At 37.6% G+C, this 18,646-nt stretch overlaps 2 protein-coding genes across 3 annotated transcripts in view; one reads left to right on the top strand and one right to left on the bottom strand.

Moving 5' to 3' along the window:
- The window catches only part of Cdc37l1 (cell division cycle 37 like 1), a 24,749-nt gene extending 19,452 nt beyond the window's left edge, over positions 1–5,297 (top strand). Inside the window, exons 6-7 of one of the 2 annotated variants that reach the window (XM_010620840.3) lie at positions 867–1,031; positions 4,329–5,297. In XM_010620840.3, coding sequence (XP_010619142.1) covers positions 867–1,031; positions 4,329–4,436 — 273 coding nt within the window. In that variant the 3' untranslated portion in view covers positions 4,437–5,297. Of the gene's footprint in view, positions 1–866; positions 1,032–1,643; positions 2,128–4,328 lie in introns of those variants that run through there. The other variant, XM_010620839.3, reaches the window with a different exon arrangement.
- Positions 5,298–9,802: 4,505 nt separating this feature from the next.
- The window catches only part of Ak3 (adenylate kinase 3), a 21,393-nt gene continuing 12,549 nt past the window's right edge, over positions 9,803–18,646 (bottom strand). Inside the window, exons 3-5 of the mRNA XM_010620838.2 lie at positions 16,230–16,402; positions 15,400–15,518; positions 9,803–11,289 (exon numbers count right to left, since the gene is read on the bottom strand). Of these exons, the coding sequence (XP_010619140.1) occupies positions 11,169–11,289; positions 15,400–15,518; positions 16,230–16,402 (413 nt within the window). The 3' untranslated portion in view covers positions 9,803–11,168. The remainder of the gene's footprint in view (positions 11,290–15,399; positions 15,519–16,229; positions 16,403–18,646) is intronic.

The raw sequence follows: 18,646 nt of genomic DNA, 5'->3' as shown, positions 1-18,646 counted from the left end.
TTTTTTTTTTTTTTTTTTTTTTTTTTTTTTTTTTGAGGAGGTGGAGGGGTGGATTAGATCCTGTTTTAAAGGATCCAGATAAAACACGGGCAGTACACAGGGTGATCGAAAATATGGTAAATATTTTAAATTTAGAATTTGTTATAGTGAAAAAACATGAACATTAATTCCCCTCAAAATACTCCCTTTACTTCAAACACCTCACCATTCTTGCCACTTTTTGCAGTACTTCTAGAAGTCTTTTCTTTTGCTGCCTCAGTGTCCTAAATGAATTCAAAATGTTCACCTTTCATGGTCACTTTGTCCTTGGGGAAGAGCCGTAAGTAGCACGTGTCAGACCTGGCAAATAAAGTGGACGAGGACACACTGTACTGTTTCTCACAAACCCTCCTTTCAGAGGGCACTTTATTTTTGGATCACAGCTCTTAATAGACATGAAAGAGGACTTCTAGTAGTGCTTCAGAAAGTGACAAGAATGGTGGGATAACTATATGTAAAAGAAAGAGGGGAAGTATTTTGAGGGAGATTTAACACATTATGACAGGACATTTGTCTCACTACTGGGTGGCTTGAACCACCAGTGGTACATACATGACTGTCCCAGTCTTCAAAAACTGTCTTTGAGCTGGGCACTGTGGAACATGCATGTAATCCCAGCTATTTGAGAGGCTGAGGCTGGAGGACTGCAAGTTCTAGAGGACCCTAGGCAATTTAGTGAGACTTTGTCTCCAAAAAAAGGACGGGATGTAGCTCAGTGGCAGAGCACTAGCCTAGCATTAAGCCTGGCATAATTCCTAGTACCACCAAACACACACACACACACCCTCACATACTCTTTGACTCTGTTTTTTTTGTTTGTGTTCTAGGCAGAGGAAGAAGGTTATTTTGAAGCATTCAAAAATGAACTTGAAGCTTTTAAGTCAAGAGTAAGACTTTATTCTCAGTCACAAAGTTTTCAACCTATGACAGTTCAGAATCATGTTCCCCATTCTGGTGTTGGATCTATAGGTTTATTAGAATCCTTACCACAGGTAAGTTGGAAAAGTAAATATGTATTTTATAAATTTAGTAGTTTACCTAATTTGTATTCTTTTGGACTACTCATGTGTCATGTGCATGATCATTTAAAATGCTCTTATCTCAAAAGATAACCCTTGCCAGGTATGGTGGTGCATTCCTGCCTGTAGCCCAACACTCAAGAGGCTGAGGCAGTTCAAGGCCAGCCTGGGCTACATAGTGAGTTCAAGGATGGCCTAAACCACATAGTGAGACCCTGTCTCAAAAAAAAAAAAAAAAAAAAAAAAAACCCAAAACAAAACCTCTTAGTCCTATTTCATACCATCATATTTGGCATTGAATGTCTTCTACCTCTTAGATACTTAATTCTATCTCCTTTCAATGTGGAAAAGACATTACCTAAGCATTTCTAAAGCCTATTGATCATCTCTACAGGGTGGCTTTTAAGGAACATCTCATTGTGTGAAGAACTATGCTCTTATGAACTGGAATTATAGGCTTGTACTATCATGCCTAGTTTATAATTTTTTACAATTTTAAGCTATTTTTAGATGGTTCCTGCCCATTTTGATTTTAGTAGTAATGTCTCCCTAGACCTCTCATTTCCATTCATCTCTTATTTCCAGGCTATTTTTAGACCAACTTTAGTCAGTTTACTCTGTGACCCACATTGTGAGGTGGAGAATCTCATTCAAAGGACAATATTAGGCAAGTTGTATTACTTATTTTTCAACTTCATAATGTAAAATTTGAGATTTTTAATATCTTGACCATATGTCACTATAATTTTCCATTGAAGCTATACATGTATTTTAGGAAAGCAATTGACTTATCCAATACAATCAATAATGTTATTTTTCAAGGATGCATTTAATCAAGTTGTGATTTTTAATTAGTAATGCTCCCCCTTAGTTAAATGTGAAAGAAATACTGTCATTATAGATTATCTCAACACTATTTATATACAATGACCATTTCTCTTCAGTACTTGAGAAATAGCCCACAGAGAAATATTTTCAAGGGAATTTTGACTTAAATCACTGTCAAATCCAATAGAAAGGCTGGGCATGGTGATACAGGCCTGTAATCTCAGCATTTAGGAGGCTGAGGCAGGAGGATTGCTGTAAGTTTGAGGCCATCCTGGGCTATTATAGCAAGACCCTATCTCAAAAAACAAAAACAAACAATCCAGTATATAAAATTAAATTGTCACATAATGCATGCTGAATAAAAAGAGATGTGGAAGGTATATTAAGAATTAATATAAAAGAGAAAATATATTTGTTTTCAGACATTTAATCAGGGCTAACAGAGTAGTTCCTGATAGTGTGAAAATTTGAGCATCATGATCAGGTCTGCCTAAGGAAGAGGAGGGCTGGATAAGATTTTAGCTAGAGGGACAGAATTATTGACTGGTTGAGGGAATCAAGATAAAATGAGAAGCTACTAAGGAGCCAAGTTGTCAGTTTAGAGAATTGGAAGAAAATTTAATCATAATAATACCTTATTTATATATCACTTTATAGGTTGTGAAACACTTTCCTTTTTTATTATTTAATCATCTCACTGCTGTACGTTTTCGTTCAGTTTTATTGATGAGTGAAGTAAAATTTAATGGAGGTTACATAAAGTAAACGCAATAAGTGATATGAACTAATGTCCTAATCCTGAGTTTCTTACTTCTCATTCACTAATATCACAGATTGTTGAATCAAATACTAAAAGGAGGACAAGATAGTCCTATGCTCTTAGGAAGAACCAGTCACTGGGGCAAGAAAAGTGTTATTAGGTGAGACTATGAGGCAATCAGTAGAATTTTAAGTGTCAGGTTAGGGGTGCTGATTGCTTTTTGTTTTTTAAATTTTTGCATGATGGTGTCCACAGTTCTTGGGAAAGTAAATGACTTGTGGATCTTCCTCGGCCAACTTTAAATACCTCAAATTCTCTCATGGAAAACTGGAACCCAGACTTCAACTTTAATAGAGAAAGGCTTTGGAATTCGGTCTAGATTGTTTTGAACTTAACATTGCTTTTCGAAAAAAGTGGGACAACAAAGAGTTGACCATTTTTTATAAAGCTTAAATTTGAATAGTACTTCTTTTTTTTTTAAGTTGTCAACAATCTTGTGAAATAAGCCAAAGACTATTATTATCCTTAGTTTTGGGAAGACTAAACCAACTTTGATATAGTTAACAGTTGTTTTAGGTTTATTGTCTAGATTAGCTCTAAATTTTATTAAATTTGAATAACTTTTTTCTCTTGAAGATTGCAATACTAAGTAAATGGAAGATTAGAACAGAGGTCTATTATGAGTGTTCCAGACCTAAATCAATGTATTGGTGCCACTTCTTTCACAAAGACCTGCCTGCCTGGTAATAATCCAGATCCTGGCTAGGATTTTGGGTTTTACAATACAGAAAGCAATAAGTGTACTTATTAGGATTTTTTTAAAACCCTGCCTCCCTGTGGGATGTGAAAGTTTAAGATATCTGTCTCCTTTGAACGCTGTCATTTGTGTTCTTTTCCACATTGATATTTATTAAATAAAAATAAGTGAAACTAGGTGATAAAGTAGTAAAAGCATAAGCAGCTGGCATTTATTGAGAATAACTTGAGTAGGCAAAATTGAATTCTTGGGGAAGAATTTCTTAGGTCCTGGGTCTTAAAGGCTTATGTCTTTATCCCAGGTACTTTAACAAATAATGGCTTTATTTTTATGTTTATTGAACAAAAATCTATTTTCTGTTCTCATAACATTTGAGTTTTTCTTCTGTTTAAAAATAAATCTTGGGGTTTTTTTCCTCAGTTTTAAAAAATGTTAGCCTAAGTGCCTCTCAAAAGATGAAAGATTTCTCATTCAAATTTATTTTACTCATTAAGTGGACTTTTTTCTTTTGTTCACGTTTTGCAGTTTTAGTATTTAATGTTATAGTTAATAATCTTCCAAGTACATTGGAGGCTTAAAGTATTATCATTTAAATTACCATTAAGATGGAAGATTAGCATTGAATGTACCCTTGTATGGATTAAATAATTAAAATTATAATTTTATCAAAAGGATAAAAGAGTGGTGTTACATTTCTGTTCACGTGTGTCATTCTGTCTTTATCTTATCTCTCTGGATTAAGTGATGACATACTGTTCTTTATTTTCTTGGGTTTTGGCCCAAGTTTGACTCCCAGTTTCATCTTTCCTACTCTGCTGCCCTGTGGAGGAATAGAGAATGAAACAGCATTTGTAACTGCATGTATTGGCATAAAACTGGTTACCATGTATTCTTTTTCCCCTGCCTTTTTTTTTTCCTCCCCCAGAATCCAGATTATCTTCAGTATTCTATCAATACAGCTACAGCTCTCTGCAGTTTAAATTCAGTGGTACATAAAGAAGATGATGAACCCAAAATGATGGACACTGTATAATTTGGTTAAGACTGCTGAGGCCAAGTGCTATTTTGTTACAAGAAAGGAAGAACTTGGCTATTTTCTTGACACTTTTATGGGTGCTGCACTTTATTTTTGTTTGGTTTTTGATGGGAGGGGGAAAAAAAAGAGTACTGAAATGTTTTTTGTAATTTTTTTTTTAATGTGCTGCTAGGTTTTTTGTTTTGTTTTTTGAAGGGAGGTGTGGTACCACATGTTGGGGGAAGTCAACGACTCCCCCTACCACCCCACCCCACCCCACTACTAATTTTGCCTTTAATGTAATTGTTCTGAATTTTGGAATCAAGTTATGAAAATCTGCACAAATGCAATGTTTACAAGAACTGGTTGATTCTAGGAAGCATCTGCTACACAGTCTCTTTTTATGTGGATATGCACATGTCCTACTCTACAGAAATCATTAAAGATAAAAATACACTTATCCCACTGATAATTTAGCTGTCAAATCTGGTGTTTCATTAAAAGCAATAAATCAGTAGTTGGTAATCTATTTTACTAAACAAGTTGGTTGGCACAAATTTTTAAAAGTCTTTCCTCTTAAAATATTAATTTGTATTTTCGGCACCATCAGTTAAATCCTGACTATAATACAAATTTGATTTAAAGACATTACATTTATCCCCATAGTATTCACTGAAGTGTTCATTAGAAGTTGATTTTTACCCTTTTGACTTAAAATATTAAGAATCGTAGTGATATAAAAAATGACTAACTTATATTTTGTGTTCCTTTTAAGTAAGATAAATTAAAAGCTCACTCTGAATTTCTTGACATAGTCTAGGATCTCTCAGGGAGTAAGTTTTAAAAGAATATTAATGGCCTATAAGAACACAGGAAGAATGATACAGTTTTTTTAAATAATGGTTATTGTTTGTTTCACTCTGATGTAGCTTTGTTTTTAAGGCTTGTAAAAAGGCAAGAGAAATCTTGTAGAGCTGACTGCCTTAAGCTGCCAGCTACTTAATTCTAAGAATCTGGTAACCCTTCATATGGTAATGGCTTTTACTACATTTGTTCTTTTTTTAGCTGTAACCAGAGAATGCTTCTGAGCATTATTACTTCCAATACAATTTACTTAAATATCAGGATATTTGATGATTCATTTTATTTAGAGCTAGATGACAGTGCTAACTACGCTGTCCTTGTTGTTTGAGGATTAATCTGACAGAAACACAAGCTTTGATTGTATTTGAGTGTAATATGTGACTTGGTATCCCTTGAGACTAGTAGCAGATATTTGGAAGAGGACTAACTGGGATTGGGAATACATGTCTCAATTTAAGAAATTAAACTAAGGGACCCATATGGAGATGAGAACTGTGACCTTGGCCTCTCTTGCACCTTGTGAGGTGATTAGGCACTTAGTACATAGAGAAATGGACTGGAATTATTGAGTCATCCTCTGTCACATCACAATCTCCCTGGTTTTCAGAATAAAGTCTTTTGTGCTTTTGATATAAAGATATGGTCTATAATAAAATGTTTGGCTAATTTATACAGTAGTAGTCATCAGACCGGAAATTTTTTTTTAAATTTTTAACCAGATGTTCTGGTCAGAGAAAGGCACATCCTCCCGCTTCCTGTCTGGAGCATGCACTTGTTTTCCCTTCATAATTAATGGAAGGAATGGGCATACACACAAAACCCTCTCATAGAAATGTTACTTTATTTTTTTGCAGTACTGGAGATCAAACTCAGAACTTTGTGCTTGTGAGGCAGGCGCAGTGCCACTGAGCTAAATCCCTGGTCTTCAAACTAGTATTTTCAATTTCACTCCTCTTTCATTCTTCCTTTACCTGTAATCATCAGAATTGTTTTTAACCTTCATTTGCCTTATTGTTAGAGCTACTAATGGCTGAAGACTGGTGAGCGAGAAAATATGGACAAACTGAATAAACTATTCCGAAGGGGTTTGTATTGTTTTTTAAAACAGAGATTACTGAAGAACAGTTCTTAGAAATTTAACTATATATATATTTTTTTACTTTGAAGAGGAAGTGTTCTGTGTTCTGAGTGTATTAAGGTATGTTTGTGTCTGTTTTGGGAACCACTGGCTGATGCCATAATTTGCACTTAAAAGACCTTACGTAACTAACAGTACTTTAGTACTAAGAATAGCCAATACCCTTTTTCTTTTATTCATTCTGAAAATATCCTCTTTAGTACTGAGAACTAACTCCTTCCAAAAATAATGTCCTGTTTTCTGTTTCTTAATAATAAAGAAGAGTACACTCAGCAAAGAGATAACTCATTATTTCAGGATGGACAGTTTTCTCTAAACAAGTTAAACTATGGGATGTCCAAACTGATTAATGAAACATCTTTGACATCAAAGTATTACACAAAGATTCTTGTTTCACTTGATAAAAATCTTGTAATAAAATGCTTTTTAAAAAAATCAAATAGCTATCATTCCATTTATTCTGTTAACTCAGTGTCATTGTATCAATGCTAGTGGATAATAGTGATTTAAAATTAATACTCTAATGTAGAGGATGGGCAACGTTCTCTTCCAGTTACACCATTAGTGGGCTTTTTCCATTTTTACCTAGAACTCACAACCTCCTATAACTTCACTTTCGGAGAAGCAGGCTTTCTTTTTTCAGATTGGCATTCATATTATTCTTTTAAAAGTGAATTGGGCTGGGGATTTAGCTCAGTGGCACCTTGCCTGACTTGCAAGCATAAGGTCCTGCAATGGATCCCTGATATCAAAAAATAAAACTGAGAGCCGGGGATTTAGCTCAGTGGTTTGGTGGCCTGCCTCGCAAGCGCAAGGACCCAAGTTCAATCCCCGGTACCAAAAAAAAAAAAAAAAAAGCTGAATTGACGGGCTGGGGATTTAGCTCAGTGGCTCAGCGCTTACCTGGCAAGTACAAGGTCCTGAGTTTAATCCCTGATGGGAATTCACATGTCCAACAATTAAATATGCATGTGTTTTATTTTGAGACAGTGTCTTCATTAAATTATCGAAGCTGGGCTTGAACTTTGTCTTCCTGCCTTGGCCTCAGAGTGCTCAAATGACCCCACACCCCACTTAATAAGTGTATTGCTTACAAAATGAAAACATTGGTCATAGGCTTAAGCTAGGTATTTACTCTGGGTGTTTTTAGGGAAAACGTCAATTTACTGTTCTCAAAGTAGGTAACGTATTTTGGTTCTACTTAATCTGTGGTTCAGTTTTGCTACTGTGTCATACACATTTTAATAACCTTAAACCTTATGCGTTCATTCCCATCTGTAATTGACGTGTATACTATTTCATTGGTCTTCTGAGAAGCAGATTGATTTCATATTTGTTTGCTTACTATGTAAATTCATGGGCATATAAAGATGAATAAAAGCTGATTATGAACTGTTTACTATCTAGTAATGGAAATATTCTCATAAGCTTTAAAGAATTAGCCTTGAAATTTGGTGTTTTCTAAATACTGTATAGAAAATGATTTTTTAAAAAATTTCCACATCTTTCATTTGGCTTCTTTAAACACCATGATTATTAATACTGTTTACTCTTCAGACCCTTGAAAATCTTAGAAAAGTATGGCAGATAGTGGCCTGATTTACACTTTGGGATGACAATTTACTGTAAGTGCTATATATTGTGATCCTTAGGGAGCTTAAAAAAAAAATGAGCTGTATAGAGAGATTACGGATCTGTGTTAGCCTTTACTATAAATGTATTAAGGATGGTTGACTATTTTAACTCTTAAGTATTTTTTAAACCATGACTTCCAAGATGAAAATCTTCAATTGCAAGAATAGGAAAGCTATTTCTGCAGTTTATCATTGTCTCTTTTGTCAATGAGAAGACAAATTATAAGCAGGTTTAAGGGCCGGGGATTTAGCTCAGTGGTTCCAGCGCCTGCCTCGCAAGCACAAGAACCCAAGTTTGATCCACAGTACCAAAAAACAACAAAAATCACCATAAGCAGGTTTAAAATACAAATTTATTCTGTTGGTTGCAAGTACTGTATTACAGCAATTTAATGTGACATGATTTGTTAGTATAAGGCAGTTTTGTTCCAAGCTATGAGGACCCAAAATATTTTGCTAGAATACCATTGGACATAGCTAAAGGATGGAGAGGGAGGTAGCCAGGGGATTGAGTTTGGAAATTTGAGCCAGTATTTAATCTGTTTCAGATGGAATTGAGAGCTGAAATACAAGTGGTAACAATTACTGCTATTTTCCATTTCCAACCTCACATTTTGCTTGACTATGCTTCTCCAGAAAGTAGGGTAATGGGTTGAGATTACCTTTTTTGTTTGTTTGTTTTTTGAAACAGGGTCTCACTATGTAGTTGAGACTGACGTAGAACTCACTATGTAGCCCAGGCTGGTCTCGAACTCACAGTGATCCTCCTGCCTCAGCCTCCTGAATGCTGGGATTACAGGCATGCGCCACCATGCCCAGCCGAGATTACCTTTTACTAAAGTACAGTAGCTCCTCCTGACTATGACATTCAGCTACAGATATTTCCATGTGACACATAAGTCAGTGGACATCACAGCATTATTTCTTCAGCAGGATGTGCTCAGCAATGATACTCAGCATTGCCTGTGACATGAACCCATTCGGCAGAAAAAAAAAGATTTTTGTTTTAATGAAAAATGTAGTCCTTTCTCAAATGTAATGGATATATGTGCAAAATTATTATTGTTTTGGGGATGGAGAAGGAATGGTCAGAGGGAAAAGAAGTCTTTAATTTTCATAACATTCTTCGCTCCTCTTTAATTTCCAAGTCTCCCAAGGGTGTCATGAAAGCCAGTATGGCTTTATGGACTATAATGATCACAGCAGAAGATAAAGACTTACATAAAACCAAACCATGTACTGTTTTAAGACAGTTTATTAGAATGAAGCCAATGAGAAAGGGCAACAGAAAGGGGGTAGAGTGAGCCTTGTGAATTATCAAAGACAATGTCATAGCCACAGTACTTAAATTTTATTTTAGTAGAAACTCAGGTGTGCCTGATACCTATGATAATAAGTTCGGCAGTTCACATTTTAAGAAAGCACATAATATTAACATTCAAATAAGGCATGAATGAATTAGTGGTTGGAGTCCTTTTTAAAAGCCTTAATCCAGGGACCAGGGATTCAGCTCAGTGGTTCCACTGCCTGCCTTGCAAGCACAAGGTACCAGGTTCAATCCCCAGTACCAAAAAAGAAAAAAAGCCTTGATCCATTTTGAAAGATCAATAATGAATTTTTAAAAAGGAAAATAAGTGCCTCCCCCAATCCATAAGCACCACTGGCTGGCACTTGTATTTTAAATGCCTGAAATAAAATGGGCCAAAGTCTCAAAGGTCAGTTAACAGCTTGTACAAGTGCTTGATACATTTGTTTTAGCACCAGCTAAAATAGTATCACATGGGTTTTTCCTCTCCTCACATTGCCCCACTTTCTGCCTGACCACAACACATGAGCATGCGTCCTTCTTGCTCTACTAAGGAAACACGGTTCAGGATTGTAAATGGCTGCTCAAAGGACACCAGAAGAGTTCTTTCCCCTTACATAGAGCAGTGAACACTAGCAGGCACCAGTTTCTTTGATCAGGAGTAAAGATCTTAGGGAGCTCAGTTACTTTCCTGATCCTTTTTAACCTATCAAGTCTATTTTTATTGCTACACCTGCTTACTAATTATGGTTGTGTTAATGTCAAGGGACTATCTTCCTGGCATGCCTATCTATATTTCCTTAATAAAGTTTGCTTTCTTTACAGACTCACAACTCTTTATTTTTTTTCTTTGTACTGTAATTTGTCAAGGCAAATTATGCATTTGGATTAAAAAGAAGTGACAAGTAGATCCTGTATTTCTTAACCTAATATTCAAAAACCGGACTTCATATTTTCCATTGAAAATTCATTCAGGGCTGAGGATTTAGCTCAGTGGTTCCATTGCCTGTCTTTCAAGCGCAATGTCCTGAGTTTGATCCCCGGTATCAAAAAGAAAAAGAAAAAGAAAAAATTCATTCACTCTTGGTGCTAATCTAAGAGTTTTATGTCATTTTAACAAATACTCTCGGCACAATATGCTAAGTGATATATTTTTATAGCAAATTGGAAAAATTCTCAGTAAACCAAAGTGGTATCTGATGATAAACACAGCATATGTAGCTAGTTTACATGTTTATTAGTGTAAAGGCAACAATGAATCTGCATCTTGGCAACAGATCTATAAATTCAGGGGTTTTTTTGTAATTTTGTCAGGAAACTATAGATAGTGTCTCCCAAAACCATATTCCACAGCACTAGAAAAAAAAATTTTTTTTCCCATCACTCTGCAAAAGTCTCATGGTGTTTTCCCCAAGTGACATGTTTTTGTACTTTTCCAGAAAATATGAAAATTTGATTTATCAAATATTGAACTGAACAAAAAGATTACTACCAGTTGCTCTTTTAATTTGACTCAATTTCAATCCGCCATACCAAAAAACAATTTACTTTTTTTTTGTTGTTTCAACATACCTGGTGTTTTATAATTACACACCTATGAAAGATAAATGGATACAACATAGTAGACAATATCAAAAGATAATTTTAGTATCTGATTCATTTGGCACATCCTTAATAATACCCAGAATAAAATCAGTAGAAATAAAATAATTTTCAAAGAATTCATACATGATTGAGTCTTAGAAAACAAGCTGCTAAAAAGGCACAGGCGTTTCTTCTGCTCATCTCACTAGTTACATGCTTTTCTCTCATGGAGTAACTGAGGCTTTCTGGTTGGCTTGTGGAACTTTTGTTTGTAGGAAAGCATATACATGCGGCCAGATCTTGTTGGTTTCTGTTCCAGAGAATGTTTCCAACACCCCTTTTTTCCTAAAGATGGAAAAAAATCCTTAGGCCTGAGTCCTCCTAATGAACCTTTTCAAAAAACTTTTCCATGAAAGATAACAATATAGATTTAGGAGTTTCTTAAATACAGATCCATGTGATTAAGAGAAAGGAACTTAGCCAATCATTGGAAAACCTAGATTTTTCGTTTCAGCTTTGCCCCCTGGCTTACAGAAATGGGCACCTCAAAAATAATAGCAGATGTCATTTATGAGGCATGGACTGTGCTAATTTAATCCTTTACAAAGCTCAACTTTTCTTACTTTACTGCTAAAACTGTCTTGTTTGTAAAATTAACTTAGCCCAAATCACCAAGTTGGTAGGTTTTCAGTGGGACCTGTCAGGCACCAGAACACCCCTTTGTCAGCTTAAGTCTTATGCAAAATGAGCTTTCTGGTATTTCATTATCCTTCCTCTTTGCTGAGGTTTATTTTCTTCTAGTCTGCCTTTGTGAATTTTAACAGGAAGGGGAATAGAAAATGTCATGTCTTTTTGTTTTTCCTATTAGGCTCCAGCATTTCTCCCAGGCAGATTTGCCTGGCTTGTGATGAGACCAGTAGGCAGTCTTTTATTTAGTCTGGTTTCCTGTGGGTCATATGGTGAAGAGTGAGATCAGAATCCTGGGGTTGCTTTTCAAACCACACATCCCTCCTGAGTCTGCCGCTCTTGCTAACCACCACCCCCTTCTAATCCAAACACACTCCTTTGTATATACATGGGTTGAAAGGCAGCATAAGAGCAACTGAAGAATGCCGATTTACTACTTTCTGTAAAGGACTAGTCATATCTTCCTCTGCAACCCTTCTTAACTAAGTTTTCAGAGTTTTTACTTGGCACAAAAGGATTCCTTCTTGATCCCTCATAAAATTTGTTAGTGAACTCCCACTGTTCTTGGTAAGAAGCATCTGCTCTGGAGATAAATTATGTAACACAGTATCCTTTGAATTTCAGTGTCTAAATTCACAGGTATCTAGTCGGGCTTTCAAGAGAACGATCTGAATAAGTTTCAGCCTTTTAAAGAGAGAGCCACTTTCATATCAAACCACGGTGTCACAAGTGAGTTAATTACTGAAGGCTCAATTGCAGGCACCTAGTCAGTCCTAGAACCGTACTTTGGATGAACACTTCCTTGTATCAAAACTGAAGTTCCAAACATTAGTCCTCCAGACAGTAAAGAGCATTATGTTTGTAAACACAGACCCAGCCTACTAATGTACTTCAGGTGAAAAGAGCTTAAAAATGCATGGCTCAACATTTTAAAATAGTGCTACACCAAAGTTCTTACAGGAGCTAGGCATGTAGCTCAGGAATGTGCCTGCCTGGCAAGTGCAAGGTCCTGATTCAATCCCTCGTACCGAAGGAAAAAAAAATATGCTATTTCCAATATTAAACTAGAACTAGCATTAGTTCTACGTGTGAGAACATACAAGAAGAAGCCAAATGATGGCATGAGGTACCAAAGCCTGAAGAAGCCTAGAAAGACTAGGGTATCTCTTTAAAGGCTCATGCCATTCCTTTCTGCAGCCTTTCCCAACTTCCCACATTTGGGCAGAACTAGTTAGAGCCTCGGATCTACCCACCAATAATGTAGTCTGCTCTCTGGATTCTGCTGGAAATCTCCCCAGAAGTTTCAGGTGAGCCTTCCCACTCCACTTCTTCAAAGGTGGCGTGGTCAGAGCTGATCTGTGAGCCACAGACTCACTGGCAGTGAGGCTTGCTTTTCTGTATGAGTCGCTGAACTGGTAGGAGTTGAGCTAGTGTTGAGCTGCCACATGGGGAGCCCACTTGAGACTGACCAACACCCAGAAACAGAGCTTGATGGTATTTTTTTTCTTTTGTTTTTAGATAGAATCTCACTCTGCAGTTCACACTGGCCTTGAACTCATGTAACCCAGGCTGGCCTTGAACTCATGGTGATCCTCCTGCCTCAGCTTTCCAAATACTGGGGTTATAACTGTGTGACACTGTGCCCAACGATATTTTTTCCAAGACTTAGACCCAACCATCTACCTTGGGACTTCTTAGTTATATGACCAACAAATTTCTCTTCTTCTTAAGCCATTGTGAATTAGGTTCCTGATTAATAAAAGCATGCAGTGGCAGGTACAGTAGCACATGCCTGTAATTCTAGCCCTCAGAAGGGTGACGCAGGAAGATAGCTGTCTGAGGCCGCCTAGACTACACAGTGAGACCTTGTCTCAAAAAAACCTAGTAACAAAATAAAAGCATGTATCACGTTGCATGGTAAACATTGCTTCTCTACCTCTCCTCATACATATATAAAAGTGAGCTCCTTGGGGCCTGAAAGGAATTGGGTCTAAATGTCTGTATACCGAGGGCCTGGCACAGCATAAGCAGAGTAAGTAACAAATCACTGACACTAGGTGCATTAGCAGACACAGCTAAGTCTTCCCACGGATCCTCTCGCTTCATTCCCTTAACATCCTTACAGCAGGTACTACAGATATTCTTTCTTTAACATCTACCTGTTTAACGACTCTGCACTTACATTCAAGGCCCACTGTTCAGATTTACGACCTGCCACTTAGACTCAGGACAGATCCCTTTTTTTGTACAGTTCTGTACATCTTGTTTACAGAGTCCCATTGCCTTCTCTTACACAGTACACCTTGTGTGTACAGTACAGTAACTTTTGCTGATTGTACTGTAGTTCTGTTATACATTACAGTCCTGCATGTAAGAGTTATGCAAATAAAAGCAAAACCATCAAGTTGGAGTTTCCTTTGACCATTTCTTTGTTCTTAATATTACAGTGTACATACTACAAACAATTCATCGCTTAGCGACCGATTCACTTAATGACCCGGTCGCAGGAACAGAGCTCAATCATTAAACGAGGAATACCTGTATTTAATACTGCCTAATCTTATAAATGAGGAATTTATGGTACAGGGGCTAAACACATTGCCCAGACTCACACAGCTAGTAACCTTCAAAGCCAGGCTCATTATATAAATCACAAAATTACAGCAACAGCTGCTGTAAAAATTGAACCGCCAACTGTTTCATCATTTCACTCGCCAGAAATACCTATTAAAACCGTCTGGAGACTATTGCTTCAGATTTTCTTGTATACTTAGCTCTATTACAATAATGACTACTGTTAAAACAGCTAATAGGTACATAGTGTTTGCTGTGTGTCAGGCATAATTTTAAGAGTTACACAAACTAACTCACTTTCAAGCCTCTATTCTCCTGCTTTACAGAGGACAAAACGGGCAGAGTTTAAGTAAGGGGTTAAGGCTAAGGTTATCAAATAGCGAGATGGGACTTGAATTTGAGCATTCTGGCTCCAGAGCCTGTGCTCTCGCCTTGACAATGAATCATTACTCGGTGAGCCAATGGACGAAAGGCGAGGGGGATGGCCTGCACCAAACATTAACACAGAATACCTCCCGCTTTGTGTGACATGAATTCCCCGAAGAACAGACAAAGCCCGTGTTAGAATAGCAGCTTTTAAAGACCATTAGCCAGATAATCAGGGTTAGTTTTCACTTAAGATTCTTCTGTTCTAAGCATCCTCCTTTGGCACGTTCAGAGGGCAAAGGGTTTGCCTCCCCAGCTGGCACCCGGCCCTGTCAGCGCCCAGCAGGAATGTGGACGAGGCTGGCCTACTCCCTGCTCTGAGAGTGGACTTGTCAATGTTATCCTTCCCGGCCCAGTGACCCAGGCCTGGAACTTCAAGACCCTGACAACAGCAGGGCTGTTCAACTGGTTTCATCTGAGGGCTGGGGGCTCTCGTACACTGCGGGGAAGGTTACTCCTCACTCAGTTCTCAGGAAAGCAGCAGCCCTGCCTGTTCCCGGCAAATGTCTGCAACCATTCAGGCAACGTGAGGGCAAAGCCGACAGTACAGAAAACGGCAAAGCTGCGAGGATGGCAGAACTTTGATCAAACCTAGGACTGACAGGCCCAACCTACATCTGGAATTCTTGTTACACAAGCGAATAAATTTCCTTGATTGCTTAAGCCAACTGAAATTGGGTCTTCTGGTATTTTAGCTGTAAAGGGGAAAATAAAAACCGGACTTTGTGTTTTGTCATGTAAGAGAGGTTCCACAAAGCAAGAACTCACTGGTAATATTCCAGGACTGGCTCTGTTTGGGCTTCATACGCCTTGAGTCTCTTGATCACCGTCTCTGGTTTATCATCCTCACGCTGAATCAGAGGCTCTCCTGTGAGATCGTCAATGCCCTAGACAGGAGTTAGAAGAGACTGGTATCCAGTAACTTATCTTTGAAGGATATTTTTATATGCAGTTTCATTATTTTTAATCAGATATCTTCTCTGTGTAAGCAACAAGCACAAAAATGTGTTAGCTTTTAAGTAGATGGAGTCCAACCCACGATGGATGATAACAATGCTTCATGATAAAGCAGGTGCCACTGTCATGCCTCATACCACAGGCCTCAAAGCAACGAGCCAACTGATCATGGACTGAAACCTCCAAATTGGAGCCAAAATAAACCTTTTCCCTTCTTAATTTGATTATTTAGATATTTGTTACAGTAGCAGAAAGCTAATATACATAGATCTTAGTTAAAAGGTTTTCTAAGCTGCCTCTAAATAAACCAAAATATATACAGCATTAGATTCGGCAATAGACTTGGAATCTCAGCTGCAAGCCAGTGTTGCAAATCCCCATTGCCTGACCACCTAACACTCTGGCACAGCGTTCAAACTCAGTATACACTTCAGAATGAATCACAAACTCCTGTTGCTCCTGGAGCACCTTTACTACCAAGGTGAGCGGACCAGACTGGTCTGCCAGACCAAGTAAGCTGAGAATACACCCTCAGGACCTTTGGTCAGGCAGAGGCCTTCCAAGTTCTCAAAACGCAGTGAAAGCAAGAGGACTTAAGGAGCATCTGTTCAGGGAGAGTCAGTTCCACTACAACTACTCACCACAGCTTTGGGAGGGTTGAATTCGATGTTGTAGACTCTGCCACTGGCTGGATGAATCCAGCGGGCAGTGAGACGTTGTTTAATGACCTCGAAGGGCACATCCAGGTTAATCACTGTGTCTATCTGATAAGCTCTGTCCAGGGCTTCTGCCTGTGGAAGTGTCCTTGGAAAACCTTTACAAAATAAACAGAAATAAAGGGAAGGGGAGAAAAGGGTGAAAAGGAAGAAAAGAATTTATGTTGAACAAAAGGAATAACAACAGGGAAGCTGATCACAGCTGTAGTACAACCGTGATTGTTAATTTTTGTGTGTCAGTCTGACCAGGCTATGTGGTGCCCAGATGTTGGATCAGACGTTCTGGGTGTGTATATGAGGGTGTTTCTGTGTCTGATTAACATTTAAATCAGTAAGTGGAACGAAGCACATTGCCCTCCCTCATGTGGATGGGCCTCAGCCAGTCAATTTGAAGGCCTGAGCAGAAAACATTCTGAGACTCCTCCAAGTAAGGAGAATTCTTTCTGCCCCACTGCCATCTAACTGGGACGTCTACATCTACCTTTTCCTGCCTTTGAACAAAAACTGAACTCAACTTCAATCAAAACCTCAAGTGTATTTTGGGGGGGGAATATGACAAGAAACTTAAAGCAGAAAAATAAGCCCTAAACTTGAACATCCCTAATCCAAAATTCTGAAATCCAATGATGCTAAAAGTCTCAGATTTTGGAGTATTTTGAATTTTGGGTTTTGAGAATTAGGGGTGTTCAACCAGTGAAGTCTATGCAAATATCCCAAAGTACAAAATCTGAAACTCTTCTGGCCCCAACCATTTCAAATATGGAATACTCAACCAATATAGCTAAAGTAGTTTAAACAATGTAGTTGAAAAGTACAGAGAAATGCCAGGGATGTAGTTCAGTGGCGCCATGCCTGCCTGGCAAGGACAAGGTCCTGAGTTCAATTACCAGTAAGGGGGTGGGGGGGATACGGAGAAAGGCAAATGTAACTGATTGGTGAATCCGTGAATAGAATCAAGTATATTAGAGAATTAAAAATAATATATTACTTGACTCTGCAATGTCAGCACAAAGGACATATTCTCCAGAACACCAAGAAAAGATAAAATTGGTAGAAAATATATTTTTCAAAAGTGACAAAGATTAAAACTGCACAAGCAATAATTTTTTTTGAGCTAAAAACACATTTCCATGTTAACACTAAAACGTGGAAAAATTTGCCTGTGAGTTAGACTTTATAATGTGCTAAAATAACAATGATAATGGCTAAAACTGTACTCAGGAAACCAGATTTGGGGGAAAGAGCCTCCAAAGAAAGCATACAATAGCAAAATGAAAGTCATTTTTAAAAAGGTAAACTTTAAAGCGATTCTAATCCTGGAGTTCTTTGAAATATGCTGGAAGACTTAGGTTTCTTAATCTTAAATCATGTACTTTTTTCTGTAATAGAATTCTGGTTCTTTTGCATAATGGCATAAAGCTGAGCAGAGGATCATGGGTGCTAACCTTTATTCCACTTTTGATACTACTCTCCAATCTTGCAACACAATCTTGTTTCTCAGAGTTTAAACGCCAATCAGAGGGCACTGAGGGGAGTAGAAGTTACTTTATATATGTAGTAGTTGAGTTGAACTGCTTTTACATTAAAGTTAAAATTGATCTGTGTTTCTTAAACCTTTAATTGTCACAACTGTCAGATTTCACTGTTGTTTTGGTTTGGTTTTTTTGAGACAGTGTCTCACTGTACAATTCAGGCTGGCCTTGAACTCACTATGCAGCCCAGGCTAGTTTAGAACTTGCAGCAATCCTCCTGTGTCAGCTTCCTAAGTGCTGGGATTACAGATGTGCACCACCATGCCCAGCTCTGACAGATTTTTTTTTTAACTGCCACCACACAGGTTTTGGCATCTTTTGTGTTCTTACCTCTTAAACGCACGTGAAATTTGTAAAATAAGCAAGTGAAATTCATATATTTTATCAATCTCCCATTTTTGTAAGGGAAATATATATTATATATATACATTTTTTTACTCTGGGCTTTGTTTTGCTTTGCTTTAAAAGTCTACAAAATAAGGCCCCTACTTTAACATATGTACAGATCACAATTGTTTTGTAATGGCAAAAACTCAAACTATACAGTTTTTAACAACAAAATTAAATAATTAAGCATTTATTATAAAGTTTACAGGGAAGTGGCCCCGAGAATACAATGGGGGACAGAGTACCAGGACTGGAGCGGTGCCACCGAGCTAAATCTCTTGTCCTGGAAAACAATTTTAATATATTTAATAAGAATAAATGGATTGCTGGGAATTTAGCTCAGTGGTTCTGCTGCCTGTCTCGCAAGCACAAAGTCCTGAATCTGACTCCGGTACCAAAAAAAAAAAAAAAAAAAAAAAAAAA

This window comes from Fukomys damarensis, unplaced genomic scaffold (assembly GCF_012274545.1).
Source record: "Fukomys damarensis isolate Sample0158 unplaced genomic scaffold, DMR_v1.0_HiC HiC_scaffold_31, whole genome shotgun sequence".
In the NCBI taxonomy this organism is placed as follows: domain Eukaryota; kingdom Metazoa; phylum Chordata; class Mammalia; order Rodentia; family Bathyergidae; genus Fukomys; species Fukomys damarensis.
The sequence above is the reverse complement of the archived record's forward strand: the minus strand, read 5'-3'. Positions and strand labels throughout refer to the sequence as shown.